The sequence below is a fragment of the Talpa occidentalis genome, unplaced genomic scaffold, assembly GCF_014898055.3.
Source record: "Talpa occidentalis isolate TD23 unplaced genomic scaffold, MPIMG_talOcc4v2.1 talOcc4.8, whole genome shotgun sequence".
In the NCBI taxonomy this organism is placed as follows: Eukaryota; Metazoa; Chordata; class Mammalia; order Eulipotyphla; family Talpidae; genus Talpa; species Talpa occidentalis.
Window position 1 is genome coordinate 45,410,363 of NW_023605194.1, and position 16,318 is coordinate 45,426,680.

The 16,318-nt window shown below is 34.9% G+C and overlaps 1 protein-coding gene across 1 annotated transcript in view; it reads right to left on the bottom strand.

Annotated features, from left to right (window-relative positions):
- Nucleotides 1-2,973: 2,973 nt before the first annotated feature.
- Nucleotides 2,974-16,318, bottom strand: part of VPS26A (VPS26 retromer complex component A) — a 29,057-nt gene continuing 15,712 nt past the window's right edge. The window contains exons 3-9 of the mRNA XM_037496113.1: nt 15,682-15,757; nt 14,411-14,567; nt 13,616-13,780; nt 11,777-11,883; nt 7,486-7,554; nt 5,286-5,428; nt 2,974-4,645 (exon numbers count right to left, since the gene is read on the bottom strand). Of these exons, the coding sequence (XP_037352010.1) occupies nt 4,532-4,645; nt 5,286-5,428; nt 7,486-7,554; nt 11,777-11,883; nt 13,616-13,780; nt 14,411-14,567; nt 15,682-15,757 (831 nt within the window). The 3' untranslated portion in view covers nt 2,974-4,531. The remainder of the gene's footprint in view (nt 4,646-5,285; nt 5,429-7,485; nt 7,555-11,776; nt 11,884-13,615; nt 13,781-14,410; nt 14,568-15,681; nt 15,758-16,318) is intronic.

The following is a 16,318-nucleotide window of genomic DNA, read 5'->3' on the forward strand; positions in this document are numbered from 1 at the left end:
TTTTAAAAATTTATTTTTATTTATACAATCTCTGGGTACAGTCAGAAGCGCGGGAGGGTGAGAGAATTCACCAGAGCCAGAGCGGGGAGCCGAGCAGGCAGAAGGACCGAGGTACACTACTGAGGGGAGCAGCGGGCGGCAGGAGAGGTCTGCGCGCCATGCAGGACCCTCCTCTGATGGCCGGGGAGCAGCCGGGGATCGAACTGGCGCTGCAGAGGCTGCGGGCAGCTTCGCAACCCAGCGCTCAACCGCTGCGCCACCGGGGAGGCCCCCACAGATACTTTTTTTAAACATCCCAGATACGTGTGGACTAACCCTCGCCCTCATATTCTGATCTGTACAGGGGCCTCCCTGGTGGCGCAGGCAGTTGAGCGCAGCGATGTGAAGCTGTCCGCAGTCTCTGCAGTGCGGGTTCCATCCGGGTGGGCCTGGGAGCTACCCACATGGTGCGGCCTCTCCTGTCTCACCCGCCACTCCCCTCAGCAGTGTATTTCGTCAGTGTGCCTGTTCTTTTCTCCGCTCTGTCTCTGGTGAATCTTCTCGCACCCCACACATCTGGCCTGTACCCCAGTTCTTGTATGCTTAAATAAATAAAGCTTTAAAAAAAAAAAAAAAGACCAGTACGTGTTAAATAATGCACATATGTAACTGCTTTTTTTTTTTTTTAGAAGAACTGGGATGTAGGCCAGAGGTGCAGGGGGTGAGAGGATTCACCAGAGACAGTACAGAACAGGCAGATTTACTGAAATACACTGCTAAGGGGAGCAGTGGGCAATACCGAGAGGTCTGCTAGACCCTGTGGATTAGGTACCTGGCCATGGATGGAACTCAGGCCACACCAGAGATAGCGCTGAGACTTAACCCCTAGACCACCAGTGAAGCCCTGGACCCATATATTTTTCTAAAGGACCCTTTTAATTTTATAATCACTATGAAAATAAGGTTTTTTAATTCAGATATTGTGTAAATGACCGAGTATATGCCAAAACAAAATAGGCTGAGCTCTTAAAATCTACAAAATGAAACTTAGACAATGTATAATGCAATATTGTTTCAATTAAAGGGAGCAAAGTATTTTTTGAAAGTGGTGAGCAGTCATGGAAATGTGCACAGTATGCCTTGACAGCACAGCAAAGGAGCATCTGACTCTGACTGAGAGATGGCAAGGTCAGGCAAGGTTGGTGAAAGAGCATTACTATAATAGAAATTAGCTGAAGGGTTAGAGTTCTACAAGTCTGTCCTAACAGAACTGAAGTTGTGTTTTTTTAATGTGGAATTTAAACTTCATCATGGAATCGTCATTAAAAGATGTATTTAAGGGTACACATTTTCCTCATTATGCCTTTATCTGATTTTATTCTTAAAGCATGTTACCTTCATTCCAAGCTAGTATAAACCCCTGTAGAGTACTGTGGTGGCGGGGGAGAGGGATATTACCCCTTTTCTTCATTTTTCTAGGCTGACAAATAATCAAATTAACATTAAACGAGGGAAAAAACCATGGAAGTTTAATAACATTTATAAATCCTGTGTACATGGGAGACCCAGTATAAACTAATTCCCAAAAATAGCTGAAGTCACCTCCTTAAATAATCAGCTACAGACAAAGGATGTTGGTGGGGTGCTCATTCAGGGGAAGTCACCAAGAAAAGCACAATAAACAAGTATGACTGTATGCAGATTTGTCACTGTTTCTCCATTGATGAGTTAAAGGAAGCCCAGAATATCCCACTTTGGCATAAGATTTATTTCCAGTTGAAAGTATTTGAGTTCCTGAACCTCCCAAAGAACTCAATTGTCATAAATCCCTTCTTAGGGTGCATACAGGGAAGATTCTCTTATAACCCTATACAAGAAGCACCACACCCAAGCAGACTGTGTCACAATACTCTTCTCCTTACGACCGATGTATCTTTCCTAAAGGTAATTCGCCTTCACACATATGCCCTTTCTCCCAGCAACTTGCCCTATTAAAATGCCAATTTTTAGTATCCTTCAACCCCTCTCCTGTCAAGAAGGTATATAAACCCTAAATTCTAACCATGTTTTATGCCATTTTTGTGAACTGCCTCCTCTATTAATTTTTTCTCTTGCTAATGTTTTTTGTTAGTCTATTTTTTAACGATTTATTTATTCATACAAGAGCTGGGGTAGATGCCAGAGGTGTGGGGGGGTGAGAGGATTCACCAGAGACAGACTGGGGAGCAGAACAGGCAGATTGACCAAAGTACACTGCTGAGGGGAGCAGTGGGCACGTCAGAAGAGGTCTGCTGCATGTGGGTAGCTCCTGGAAGGCCGGGAATTGAACTCATGCTGCAGAGGCTGTGGACAGCTTCATAGGTTGTGTCTTAACCCCTTGCACCACCTGGGAGGCCCTTTTTGTTAAATAGCAGGTTTCCAAACACCTAAGAGGTAGGTTTTTCCTATCCTAAAGATTAAAAAATGAAACTTTTTCACTGGTGAAATAACTATATATAAGTGGTTTAAACAGTGGGTCTTAACCCTAGGCAGCCTTTTAAATGCTGGTATCTGAGCCCCTGAGATTTTTATTTTATTGGTCTGGACAGGAACCTTGGCATGTTTTTTTAAACTCCTTAAGTGATTTGAATATGCAGCCAAGGTTGAAAACCACTGGGTTAGATATTGTACTCTTTATTAAAAACACAAAATTTTATTTTCAGTTTATTCTAATTAACTGGCCAACCTTTTACTCAATTCACCAAATACAAAATTTAAATGTTTCAAATTGGTTATGCAACAGTCTGAAGCAAAGTGAAAAAGCATCCTGTTTATGACAGTGTTTTAAGCCACCTAATTAAACAGCTATTTAAAATCATAAATGACTCGATTTATAAAAGCTTCTAATTGCCACAATTATTACTTCTGAACTATTGAGCAATCCTGTCCTTAACAATAAATCTGACGAGATTTGAGAATAGAACTATTTTAATCATTCAAATAGCAAGCTCAGTATTTGTTTCAAATTCTTTATTATACATCATGGTTGCACAATTTGAGGCTGGTTAAATGCAACTGGTTTTCAAAATTTCTTTATATTTTCTAGATTACTACATGCAAGTGACCATGAAAATATTTGGCATTTTTAAATTCTGAAACTCTGAACAGGCACTTACATGAAGAAAAACATTACCATTCACAGATAACCACATTGAAATTAGATGCTCCAGCACATAGTACATGGAACCTTTTGCCAGTAAAGAGGTTGGTTATTGACCATTTACCAAAGTGCCATAGTAGTAAAACAGTTATAAAGAAATTAATTTGGGTTGCTTAACTTACTCATAAAGTAAGGTTAACTGACAATACTTGTGCTGTGTATAAAAAAATATTGGTACAAAAATCAGTGAACCATAAATGAGAGTTTCACATAGCAGGCTTCATTTTAGTTCCTACACCCCACATTTAGTGTATTTTGAGATCAGACCCCATGCATCTGAACAGATGACTCCAATCTTCCTTTTTTAGATATTTTGAACAAATGACTTGAATTTAGTGTTAAAAAATTAACACAGTGGGTAAAGTTTCAATTTAAATTTGAACAAGCCAAAGTTCCAGTTTAACATGAAACAGTCCTGATAACTACATGCTTGCCAGGACCTTGTGAGAGCCCCTAGCCCCAAATTTCCCCCTGTAAAGAGAAGAGAGTATTTGTGAAGTCAAGAAAATTATATTTGCATATATGTGGTAAAAAGATTCCTTAAATAAAAAATTTTTTTGAAATATTTACGGAAAAAAATCAGTTTTAACAAATTCTAAAATGCCAATATAGCGTCAACTCCATATTGCAGAAAACAATGATAGTTGCTTGGATGGTAGTCGCGAAATGATAACAATATGGGGAGAGGGAGGAGAAGAAGGCTATAATGACATGTCACATAATCCCATGGAGAAAAAATTTTAATATTCATAGTGCAGAAGAATTCAAAGATGATAAAATTCAGGAAGCCATGGAAGCACCTACAGTGAAACATTCCATATACATTTCTCAAGCACATATGTATAAACATACATACAGTTCTCAAAAATATTGAGATGCTATGTTTTAAATCTCTGCAGGATTTAAGGGCCACTAAGGTTTTCTAATTTTATTTGAACACAAAATATTTAATTTTTTGCATGTAGACAAGAGGTAATCATTAGCATGAAAAAAGAAAAGTATTTATAATCAACATTATGCAGAAAGAAAGCAAAATTACAAATACCAGCCTATTCACATGAAAATCTTAAATGTTTTTTGCTGACGCATTCTTCTGAGTGCTTATCAAATCAAAGTGTGCAGTAAAAAAACTGGCAGCTTAAGAAAGTTCCAGTGTTTCAAAGAAAGCACTTTTTTGAATGTATATACATGAAGAATGTTTAGTTATATCATAAAATAAATGCAGCACTGTAAGATAAAGGAAGACTTATAAATGGAGTTTTGGCCTTTCCCCCGCCTCTACACGCTGCAATCATCTTTAACCTGCTGAACTTAATACAGTTTTTTTCTTTTTCTTTTTTTCTCCTATTCAGTTCACATTTCAGGCTGTTCAGCAGATGCCTGTGATTCTGGTGATTCAAATCGTTGGTGAAAGTTTGTTCTCTGTTTCCTCAGTTTTTCAGGAGCCTTTCTCCACAAAATGATCTCCTAATAAAACAAACAGATTAATGTTCTCACACTATGCCTTAACTTTTCACCATAGAAACACTGACTCTTCAATTTTAACCATAATAAAATTCTTCCCGACAAAAGCCCTCTTTGCTGATGGACCCATTTCCAGTTCTAATCTTGGACTGCCCCTTCTGCCACCATCAAATTAATAGTCATGAAAAGTTAAGGTCTGTATTTGTTGATAAGGGTAAAATATTCAAGACACTTTCGGGTGAAAAAGCAAAGAACAATTTAATATGCATAATGTTATCTAAACACAAATATACAGATTTTTCTGGAAAATTAAACATAATGGTGGAATTTCTATTGATCCTAACTTCATTCTGTTCTTTACTGCCTGATTAAACAAAAAGCAAACATCAGGTATTAAAGAGACAGAAAAAAGAACCTTTCAAATAAAAATAAATAAATGCCCTACCCAATTATAGACCATTCTGAGTCCTACATAATAACTGGAGAGAGATCACCACACGATCACATTCACATCTACTTCCTTATCATACTCAGTGAATTTACTTACTTAGAAACCCCCACTTGCTCAGTACAATCAAGCTTAGAAAAGTCAGTGCTTTCAGAAATGCCTTAGAATAAAACATCAGCCTAGGTGGCACCATACCTGCTGTTTGAAGTACCTTCTGTCTTCCTCATCAACAAGGACTAGATTCAAAAAGTACCTTACTGAAAACTTTTTGTTCACATCTCTCATTGTTGGAGTTGGATCATATCCTGCTAAAAATAATCTTATTGGAATTGATTCACCTGAAAGAAAAGCAATTTCCATTAAATTCTAAAAGTATTACATATGGTCACATAATATTTAGAACTAATCATGAGACAGTAGCATAACAAAAAACCATAAACCAAGGTTTCTTAGCCTCAGCACTACTGACATTTTGGGCCAGACAACTTTCTGTTGTGGGGAAGGGCCTAAGGACTATTGGAGTTAGCAGCATCCTTGCCCTCTACCCATTAGATGTCAGTAGCATTCCCCAAGTGTGACAACCGAAAACATCTTCAGGCATTGCCAATGTCCCCTGGAATAGAGCAGGGGCAAAATTACCCCAATGTGAGACACTGCTCTACATATCAGAATTCCTGGACTCATATCCAGCTCTACAACTTTTACTGGCTATGTCATCTTAGGCAAGTCACTTAACCATTTTGTTCCAAGTTCCTCATCTATAAAATGGGGACTATCAATAATATCCATCTTGTAGAGAATTTGTCACGTTATATGGGTTAATACATATTAAAAACTAGAAACAGTGCTATTTTAGTAGTTTTGTGCTGTTTTAAGTGCTATTTTAGTAGTTTTGTTATTTTCTGTTTTCATGAAGTTGACCATAATTTCTAATCCTGTATTAATTCTTAAATACTTAAAACTAACTCATCTAAAACCAACAAACATTTGGAATGATAACCTTCCTTCATTACCAAAAAGACTGCTATTCAGATTCTCATGGCTTCTCTATTGCTAAGTGTGGCTATTTGCATATCCTCTTTTGAATCTTTTTTATATAACATTTTCTTGTGCATATCTATTTCCTGAAAAATGTGATCCATCATTTTACATAAAAACTTGTGGCTGCTGGAATTTTACAAAGTAATGTTGCATAATATAAGAGTATAGAAACATGGGTCTTGAGTTTAGAAAGGTCTGGGCTCAAACCTCAACTCTGCAATGATTAGTGATATTGAACAAAACCAGCATGTTGCTACAAAATATTCCCCTGAAATAAAATTATTTTGAGCCAAAGGCAAATAAGCAGTAGCAAAAAGGAGAAAAAGCTCCTCCTGTTCTACCTAAAGGCAGTGTAATAAGTTATTTTACTGAGGACAGACTCATATAGCCCTGGGGTAGGAAAACAGGAATTTGCAAGTAAACCTTACTACGCCATTAATTTCCTCCCATGTATGAACCAGTGTGCTACCCTTGGGAGTCTAAAATTGCTTTCCTTGTGCAATCACTTCTCTCCAAATTTATTGTTCTTTGAAGATGCTAGGTAAGTTGAAATTATAAGCTACCACTTTTGAGTTACTTTTTTTTGTTGAGGTTTCTTCCACCTGATGTGTACTGCACATTGTTTTTTTCTTCTTTATTGTTCTTTTTGCTAGAGCCCCGGCTGAAAATTTTTAAGAGGAGTGAGGTAAAATTTGCCCCCTACACTACATCATCTTTAATAAGTATTTAACCTTTCTGCATCTCAGATTCACCTGTAATGTAAGGGACATCACCACCTAACCAAAAGAGTGGTAGGGTAATTTAGAGCATGTGAGAATACAATGCCTAATCTACAGCTGTCAATCAATAAATGGTAGCTACTTTTTAACAGAGTGAGAAAAGGCCAAAGACATTTAAAATCATAAATACTGGCCTCATTGTCTTATGGAAGATTATCAGAACTGCTTCTATTCTGGGGGCTACAAAGAGTCCAAAATCAAAGAGGAATTAATAGTCAGCTAGCTATATTTCTCCCACTGTTCAGTGAGTTAAAAAAAAAAAAGATTTAAAAAGATGAACTATTATAACAGGAAACAATCAAAATACAAATTCAGACTAGAGAACAGATATATATAAATGTCTCATAAATACTAAATTTAAGCCAAGTAAAAAAAATCTTATTTCAAACTAGAAAGTATTGTTATGCTTTATATAATCTATGTAAAGATGATCTTTAAAAGCATCATTGTAAGAATTTTTAAGAATTCAAAATATTTTCATATTGAATAAACATTTTTAGGCTACATTACCATTAATATGGCTGCTTACCCTACCTATAACACAAAAGAAGAGAAGCAAATGAAAAGTGTATTACCTTTTACTGGTGCACCATCCATTATTTCATATTTAGCAATTGTTTCTGTTTCTGTTGTGGTACTGGGTCCTAGGTGAAATAATGTAAACAGCATTAAATTAAATATTTCCAGAATATAACTGCCAGCCTTACACCTTCTTCCTATTTTCCAACTATATTATTTTAGTACTAATTTATATTCCCATCTGGTAAGATCTACACTTAACACAGTCACTCAAAAAAATATTTCATTCCTTTCGTCCCAAAGATGATAATATATAGTTAAATGAGAATTTTTTCACAGTTCTATCATTGCTAATATCTTGCTAAAATGGAAACTAGCAATACACATCAGAACTAACCAATGGCATGCTAGTTTTCTCTGCAATACTACGAAACTGTCTTCTCTTGAAGTAAACTTTAAGACAAAATATCAACTGAATACTTGATTGGCATACAGTTCTTTTAAATTTAGTATTCACACCTCTAAAGAAATAATTTGAACCCAAGCAGTTTCAAAAATCAATGATATTCTGAGTAAAAAAAAGTAAAAAAAAAAACAAAACACCAAAATTCATAGTAAGGATCCCGGTGTTTTATACAATATGCAAACACTAAAGTCCATTCTATATGATAAGTACAGGTTATTTTTATTCAAATGTTTCTAGAATTGAATATAAATTTTATAATCAGAAAAAATGTTTAAATAAACTATTTTTAAATAACAAACAGGAACCTAAAGTTTGGTTTCAATATCTTTAAATCACTTAAGCTTTTATTAGCAGGTATAAAATAGAGATTAAGAAAGCACAGAAGTTTATAATTATCACGATGTTGTTAAAAATTAGGGAACTTTTCCCCAATCTAATAAAGTGCTGCCTAAAAATTATTTTCAGCAAAAAATCAACAAAACTAAAGGAACAAGTCTCTACACTAATTAAAAATAAAGTTATAATGAAAGAGTATATGATTTTGAGATAACTGGTCAGCCATTTGGGAAGAAGTAAAATTGAATCCATACCTCATATCTTACATCAGGACAAATTCCAAATGAATTAAAAAGTTAAACCAACTCCCCAAACTATCATATATTATTTTAGTAGAATCAAGCCCAGAAATTTATTTTTATAACCCTGGTTTAAAAAAAAAAAAGGCTTTCTAACTGGCACAAAGCCCAGGATCCATTAAAAAAAAAGAAGATAAATCTGACTACACAGCCATCACGAACATCTACACAGCATAAACCAACATAATTAGAACAAACTAGTGTCGTTGTGACTGCTCTTAATATAAAAAAAGGGAAGACTTTCCACGATTAATAAGGCTAATAGGACAAAGGATTTGGGTGGGCAGCTTACATAACAGAAATACAAATAGTTTTTATGAACATGAGAATATGTTCATCATTACTTAGAATGGGAAAACTAAATTTAAAATAAAATGGGGAGGGCCTCCCTGGTGGCGCAGCAGTTGAGCGCTGGGTTTCGAAGCTGCCCGCAACCTCTGCTGAGCTGGTTCGATCCCCGGCTGCTCCCCTGCCACCGGAGGAGGGTCCCACATGGCGCGCAGACCTCTCCTGCCGCCCGCTGCTCCCCTCAGCAGTGTACTTCAGTCCTTCTGCCTGCTCTGCTCCCCGCTCTGGCTCTGGTGAATTCTCTCACCCTCCCGCGCTTCTGACTATACCTAGTGCTTGTATATATGTATGTATAAATCAATCAATCAATAAATCTTTAAAAAAAATAAAATAAAATAAAATGGGGAACTTTTCCCTTACCCATCATATATTAGTTAAAAGTTTTATAACATTGTTCTGGTGAGAATATAAGGAAAAGGAGGCATTCGTCTATATTCATAGATGGCAGTAAAGCAAACTGGTACAACCCCTAAAGAGGACAAACTGATAATGTATATCAAAATCACAAATGAACATACATACCACTTCTCAGACTTTATCTTCTACACACACACACATAATCTGCTAAGTGATAACTATTAACTGAAGCACTTTAACATCGTAGCGATCAGGCTCCCTGATTTCAAACTGTATTACAATATTATAATAATCAAAACTGTGATATATAGACTAGTAGAACAGAACACAGACATCATCCCACACATATATATATGGTCAATTAATTTATAATTAATAAAGAATATATAATGGGGAAAGAATAGTCTTCAATAAAGTGGACAGACACATGCAAAAGAACGATACCAAATCAGTATCTTACATCATATACAAAAGTTAATTCAAAACAGATTAAAAACTTAAGACATGAAACTCTTAAAAAAAAAACTAAATAGGTAGTAAGCTCCTTAACATTCTTAGCAGTGACTTTTTGAATCAGATACTAACAGCAAAAGTAACAAAAACAAATAAGTGGGATTACATCAAACTAAAAAGCTTTAGCACAGCAAATGAAACCACTAATAAAATGAAGATAGTCAACTGAACAGGATAAAGTATTTGCAAATCATGTTTGATAAGGGGTTAATATCCAAAGTATATAAAGAATTCATGCAACAGCAAAAGATCTGAGTAGACATTTTTTCCAAAGAAAGGCAGACAGATGGCCAAAAGGTACATGAAAAAAGACAGTTATCATCACTAATAGAGAAATACCAATCAAAAGCACTAAGTATCACCTCATACTTGTACAGATGGTTATTATCAAAAAGACAAGAAATACAAGTGTTGGCAAGGATGTGGAGAAAGGGAACACTTGCGTATTGTTGTCTGGGAATGTAAGCTGGTACAGTTGCCATGGACAGTATGGAGGTTTCTCAAAAACTGAGAATGACCACATGATCCAGCAACTCACTTCTAGGTATTTATGTCAAGAAAATGAAAAGCATAACTAATTGGAGAAGCTATCCCCATGTTCACTGCAGCTTATTTACAATAGCCAAGTTTTAGTCCCCAGTGGATGCACAGATAAAGAAAACATAATGTGTGTGTGTATAATGGAATTTTTTAATTTTTATTTTATTGAATTTATATTGCATTATAACTGTGTATGTTTCAGATGTGCACCATTAAAAATCAATGTATGTATACAGTTCATTAAGTTCACCACAAAAAGTCAAATTCTATCTATTACAATAAAATTGACTCCTTATACCAATTTACCTCTCCTTCTTTCCCCTTCCCTGCTGGTAACCAGTAAGTGATATTAAAGTCTAAAAATTTATTTTGTTTGTTTCTTGTTTTATGTACCATATGAGTAATATCATATGGTATCTGTCTTTCTCCGCTGACTTATTTCACAAAGCATAATTCCCACTAAGTCCATCCATGTTGTTGTAAATGGTAGAATTTCATATTTTTAAAGATTTATTTATTTATGCATACAAGAGCTGGGGTGTTGGCCAGAGGTGGCGGGGGCGGGGGGCGGTTTGAGAGGATTCACCAGAGACAGAATGGAGAGCAGAACAGGTGGACTGACTGAAATACACTGCTGAGAGGAGCAGTGGGCGAGACAGGACAGGTGTGCTGCACCATGTGGGTCACCTCCCTGGCCAAGGATTGAACTTGTGCTGCAGTAGCTGGTGAGTGCTTGATAGTGCTGAGACGTTAACCCCTTTGCCACCAGGGAGGCCCCAAGAGCATGTTTAAAGTCTAATACATCCATAGAATACTATAAAAAAGATGAGGAAGTGCCCCAAGTATTGATATGGAGAGCAGTCTAGGCTATATTAAGTGAAAAAGCAGATACTGCATATAATATCTGTTGTGGGGAAGAATCAGGAAATTGGGGTGCAGGCCAGAAGCATGGGGGTGAAAGAATTCAGAGGTAAAGAACAGAAAAAGAAGATTTATTGAAATACACTGCTGAAAAGAGTAGCAGTTGAGACTGGAGAGGGTCCTGAGGCTCTATTTATACTCCAGGCATCAGGGACTGGCTAGGATATCCAGCCCTAGGCATGTCCTGACTCCTGATCAGGATCATGGGCTTAACTGCTCAGTTTCCAGGGAAGTCCCAGTCACTACTCTTATCCATTCAAGCCTCCTAAACTGCCTGTTGGGCAAGAAATAGGGGCTTAGCTTTTAACCTTAGTAATGATACCCTGACAATAATTAAACACCATAAGAGGTGTGGTTATATCAAGGTATTTACTCTAGAAGGAATTTAGTATTTATAAACATATTACCTGTGAATAATTTGAAACAGGATAGTTTTTACTATATAGTCTTATACTTTATTTTTGAACCATGTGAATTTATTACCTACTCAAAAGTTAATTTTTCAAAATTTTTGAGATTTTAAAATTGCAACTAAAATAGGAATTTTACTTCACTCTTTCAACTTACCAATTCCCGTGATCTCTTTTTTGATCAGTTGTAACTCCATATGTTGGATTTTTATTCTTACTAATAAGAAGTAAATTTTTCCAACAATCACATCCTTTAAATGATACCTTCGGGGAAAGAATACACTTATTATCGGTTAAAAAAACAAAGAGTGAAACAAGTTCTGAAAGGCTTTATTAGACATCTATAGGATAATATGTATTTAAGAATAGCATTTTGACTATTCATATTGTTTAATGTTCCTTTTTTCAAAAAAAAGTGTTTATCACCTTACTATTTAAAAAAACAAACACTATCACTATGACTCAGCAGGAAGAACTGGCCTGATTGCTGGTCCTTACTTAGAAGATAAATTAGTTTTAAAAGAACTTTAACTGAATGGAAAACTAAGATTTTCATGCTTGATATATTTATTTGGCATATGAAATCTTTTTAAACATTAAAAACTCTACCAAGAGTTTAGTGTCATTATTACCTAACTAAGTGCTAGAAAAGTGCAGCTATCAGACCTGGCCACAAAGAGGGGCTCCACAGGTTGAGTTTGTTGCTCTGTATGTCATAATTTAAGGACTTTTATCAGGTACCTTGAAATGATGATCTGAGAATTTCAACAATACCCATAGAGCCTTCTCTCCGGTTTGAATCTCAAAATATCTGAAGAGTTGATTAACGCAATTATGTCAGTCTGAAGGCTTTAACAAGTTTTTAGGTCCCAAACTATCTGATAATTTTATCCACAACATAATTTAAGACTCTAAAGGTATGTGTATCATATATTCAGTAACATTAACCAGGGGAGTGACAACCAATAAAAAGTGACAGAAGAGTGCACAAGACAGGAATGAGGGTGCATTAATCAACAAACATTAATGAAAAAACCGAGGGGGAACCTATCAATTAAAAGAGTCAAACAATTAAATGCAATGTGCTTGGATGTACTGGATTTGAATAAATCCTATTTGGATTTATTGAACTGATAAATCTAAATCTTCTTTGGCTACTGGTATGTACATACCACGTGGAAGAAAAAAGGACATTTCTGACACAATTTAGGAAATAGGAACACTGACTGAATATATGAGGATATAAAGGAATCACTAACATTTTTAGATATAGAGTATTGCAGTTAGATGTAAGTTGTATAAATTTTATGGATAAGATTATGCCTAAATTTAATATAAACTTTGGGGAGCGTGGAGACTGAATATAGCTCTTCCCACGCTTATGTTGACAGCTGCTAGAGGTGGGCAATAATTATGAGAATTTATTACACTGTTTCTATACTTTGGTATGTGTTTGACATTTTCCATAATAAAGTTTAAAAAGTCATTGAACAATAAAGAGCCCATTTCTATAAAAATACAGTGTATATAAACATATATGACACCCCCTCATTCATGGAAAGATTACAGGAGTATATTAATTGTGGTTAAATGAGAAAGGTGACAATATGGCATTTTTATTTTCTTTGTCTATGTCATAATTTTCAATAATTAGTCAGAGGAAAGTATTTTTATTTCATTTTTAAGTGTATAGGCTAAAGTGATGTCAAGTCAGTAAGATAAACTTTTACAGACACAAGGACTAGCTGCCCTGAGGTGGTGAGATCTTCTACAAAAAATGTCCAAGCAGACTTAGCAGGAAAAATTACAAGAAACACTTACACTGAGCTGGAAACCAGATCAAACTCCTGAGTTCCTTTCAGTTCAGATATATTATTGGTTTGTTGGCACCAGAATAATGTCAACTTTTTCCTTACTTTGATCAATTTATAAAAACCTGAAAAGCCTATTTCTTAATTTTCCCTGAACATTTAAGTTACCCATGAAAGGTACTTACTTTGATTTATTATATTCAAATTCTATGTGCAGGCAATCTTCAATGCCCACTTCCATCTTAATAGAGTTGTTAACATCAGGATAGGTTGCAAGCTGGTGAACAATAAGATCATATTCTTTTACCAAGTCTGTCAGTCTTTTTACTATTGTCACTTTAAGAAAATACCTATGAAATGAATGGAGAAAACAAATTAAATCTTCCATGATAAATTTCAGTGTTTTAAATAGGCAAATAATAACAGCAACTCGGACTTCTCCTTGTTGGAACTCCTTTACATCAACTTACTTCATGAAGTTGTTCTAATTTTTAAATAAATGTCCCCACCATGAAAATAACACAAGAGTTCACAGGCAGTAGAATAGGGAGAGGTGGGGGTGGAGGGAGGCTGGGGAGGATGGTACGTACTTTTTAAGTGAATTTGGAGAGTTATCACCAAGCCTACTTAAGGAAATTCTCTAGATCACTTCTTAAGCATGTATTAAATGAGATTCATTGGGAAACTAATGAACTTAGAGGGCAATCAATCATGTTTATACAACAAATGAAGTATCTGAGCAGCGATTCAACAGGGAAATATATGACTAAAACTTCTCCTAATAGGATTTGCTAAATCTGTAATAAAAATAATTTCTTGCCTCAGATAAGCTTAGCAAGATAAAACATTTTTGACAGAATTTTAAAAAACCTAAGTCTTCCAGTCCAGAATTATAATTAGCAGTTTGAGCATGACATTCAAAAGTAGTTGTTACTTCTGGTTTTGATGTTGTTTACATATTTTAATACCTATGCACATACCTTAAGCGGACATTGGTACCAATGTAAGATTCATATGGCTTTTCAACTTGCATAAATTCAAAATCATAACTTCTGCTCTGAGTCAGTTCTCCAGGTAAGGCTAGTTCTTTCACAAGGTTTACAAATTCATGAGTATTACTCTTGTCGTTGAAAAGTTCTAAGAAATTTTAAAAAGCAAAACACCAATTATATTTAAATCCATTTCATTAAAACTCAAACTTCTACCTCCAAAGAAAGTAATATGTATCAAAAGAATTAGTTAAATTTTCTCTTCTTTAATATATTAGAGCTATGATCTGAATTCTAATATTCTTCTCATTATTATGTTCCACCCAGGCATGAAAAAATTCAAGTATCATAGCAAAATGAAAACTTCTATTTATAAAAAAGTGAATTCATTCCTTTAATGTAGTTAAGGCTTTGCTCAATATGAAGCTGTCTTAACATATTTCCAGCAGTTACTTTAAATTCAAGAGAAAAAGCATTTTGTTTTGCTTGAGTCAGGCAAAGATATTACCTTGACAAAACTGTAATACACAAAAGACTAAAATCAACTTTAAATTAATTACAATAACTCCACCTCAAGCATAATTTCATCTAGAGTAGATATGTAAGTAAATATCTACCTACTCCAACTTTGATACTTTAAAAATATAGTAAAATACAAAGATTTAAAACTTAGCTATGTAGACAGTATTATAAAGTCCTATTTTTCTTTTCTCTTTTCTGAATCTGCAGTATCAACGAATTTACATTGTTAATTCCTGATAAGTCCAGGATGTCTTTGACATACAAGCATGGAAATAACACTTTAAGTCAAAAAGAAAAATTTCCTTTTCATATGAAATTTTCTGTTGACTGGTAAGTGGCTACAGTTACACACTAGGTCAGGAAGACAAATGACATGGGTATTAGAAAGTGAAGAATGAAGGTGAAACTGGTAATTGTAAGTAAGGCCAAAGAAATGTAAGTAGATGGAAATTTCAGTAAGTCAACACTCAAATTATTTGTCAAGGCTGGTAGTTTACATAGCACCTTTCATTTTTAGTAATTAAGTTTAACAGCAAATAAAGGCAAGATAAGTCAAATATCTTTAATGCAACTAAAAGAAACATGATTTAAGGTTTACAAAATAAATCCACTTTTATTACAAAATTAATTCCTTCCTTCCACAAAGCTAATCTATAATTCAATTATTTAAGTGTTACATCCAACCCTTTTCAAACTCAGTTACCAAACAAAAGAAAAAGTAGTACTATTTTAAAACTCACCAATTTGACCTACAAATTCAATTCTAATTCCTTGGTGCTCTAGCCTCTTTCCAGGTTGCTTAAAGGCTAGGTTTACCTGCCAAAACATGAAATTGTGAGAAATGTTAACAATCCTTTGAATGGGTCTACTAGTAGATTCCTTCCAAATGAACGCAATATACAAGTATTTCAGGTATTCATTTCTGAAGTTTGAGATACCACTATATACCTAGATACCACTATATACCTAGTGGTATTTAGATACCACTATATACCAAAGAAGGTATAAATCACACAAACATACTCACTAGTGAGCCTATCACTTATACATAAATTTTAAGCATCTGCTTTATGAAGAAGGAATTCTTTAGAGCTGGAAAACTATAAAGACTCTTTGAAAAAAGGGGAAAAACTTTATTCAAATATGTTTTCTAGACAAATAGTTAATGATACAACTAACAACAGCACTTTAATGTAAAGTAACCTAAGACCAAGATATGACCTCATAGATCACTGAACTTTTTGTAACTAAGGATATATTGTTTTAATTTCTAACCTTAAAAACAATGCTTATTGCCCAGTCTGCTACTCATCTGAAAAGTACAATGTCTAAAGATTTAAAATTTGAGTATGATTTATCTTACCTAGTTTTGAAGTA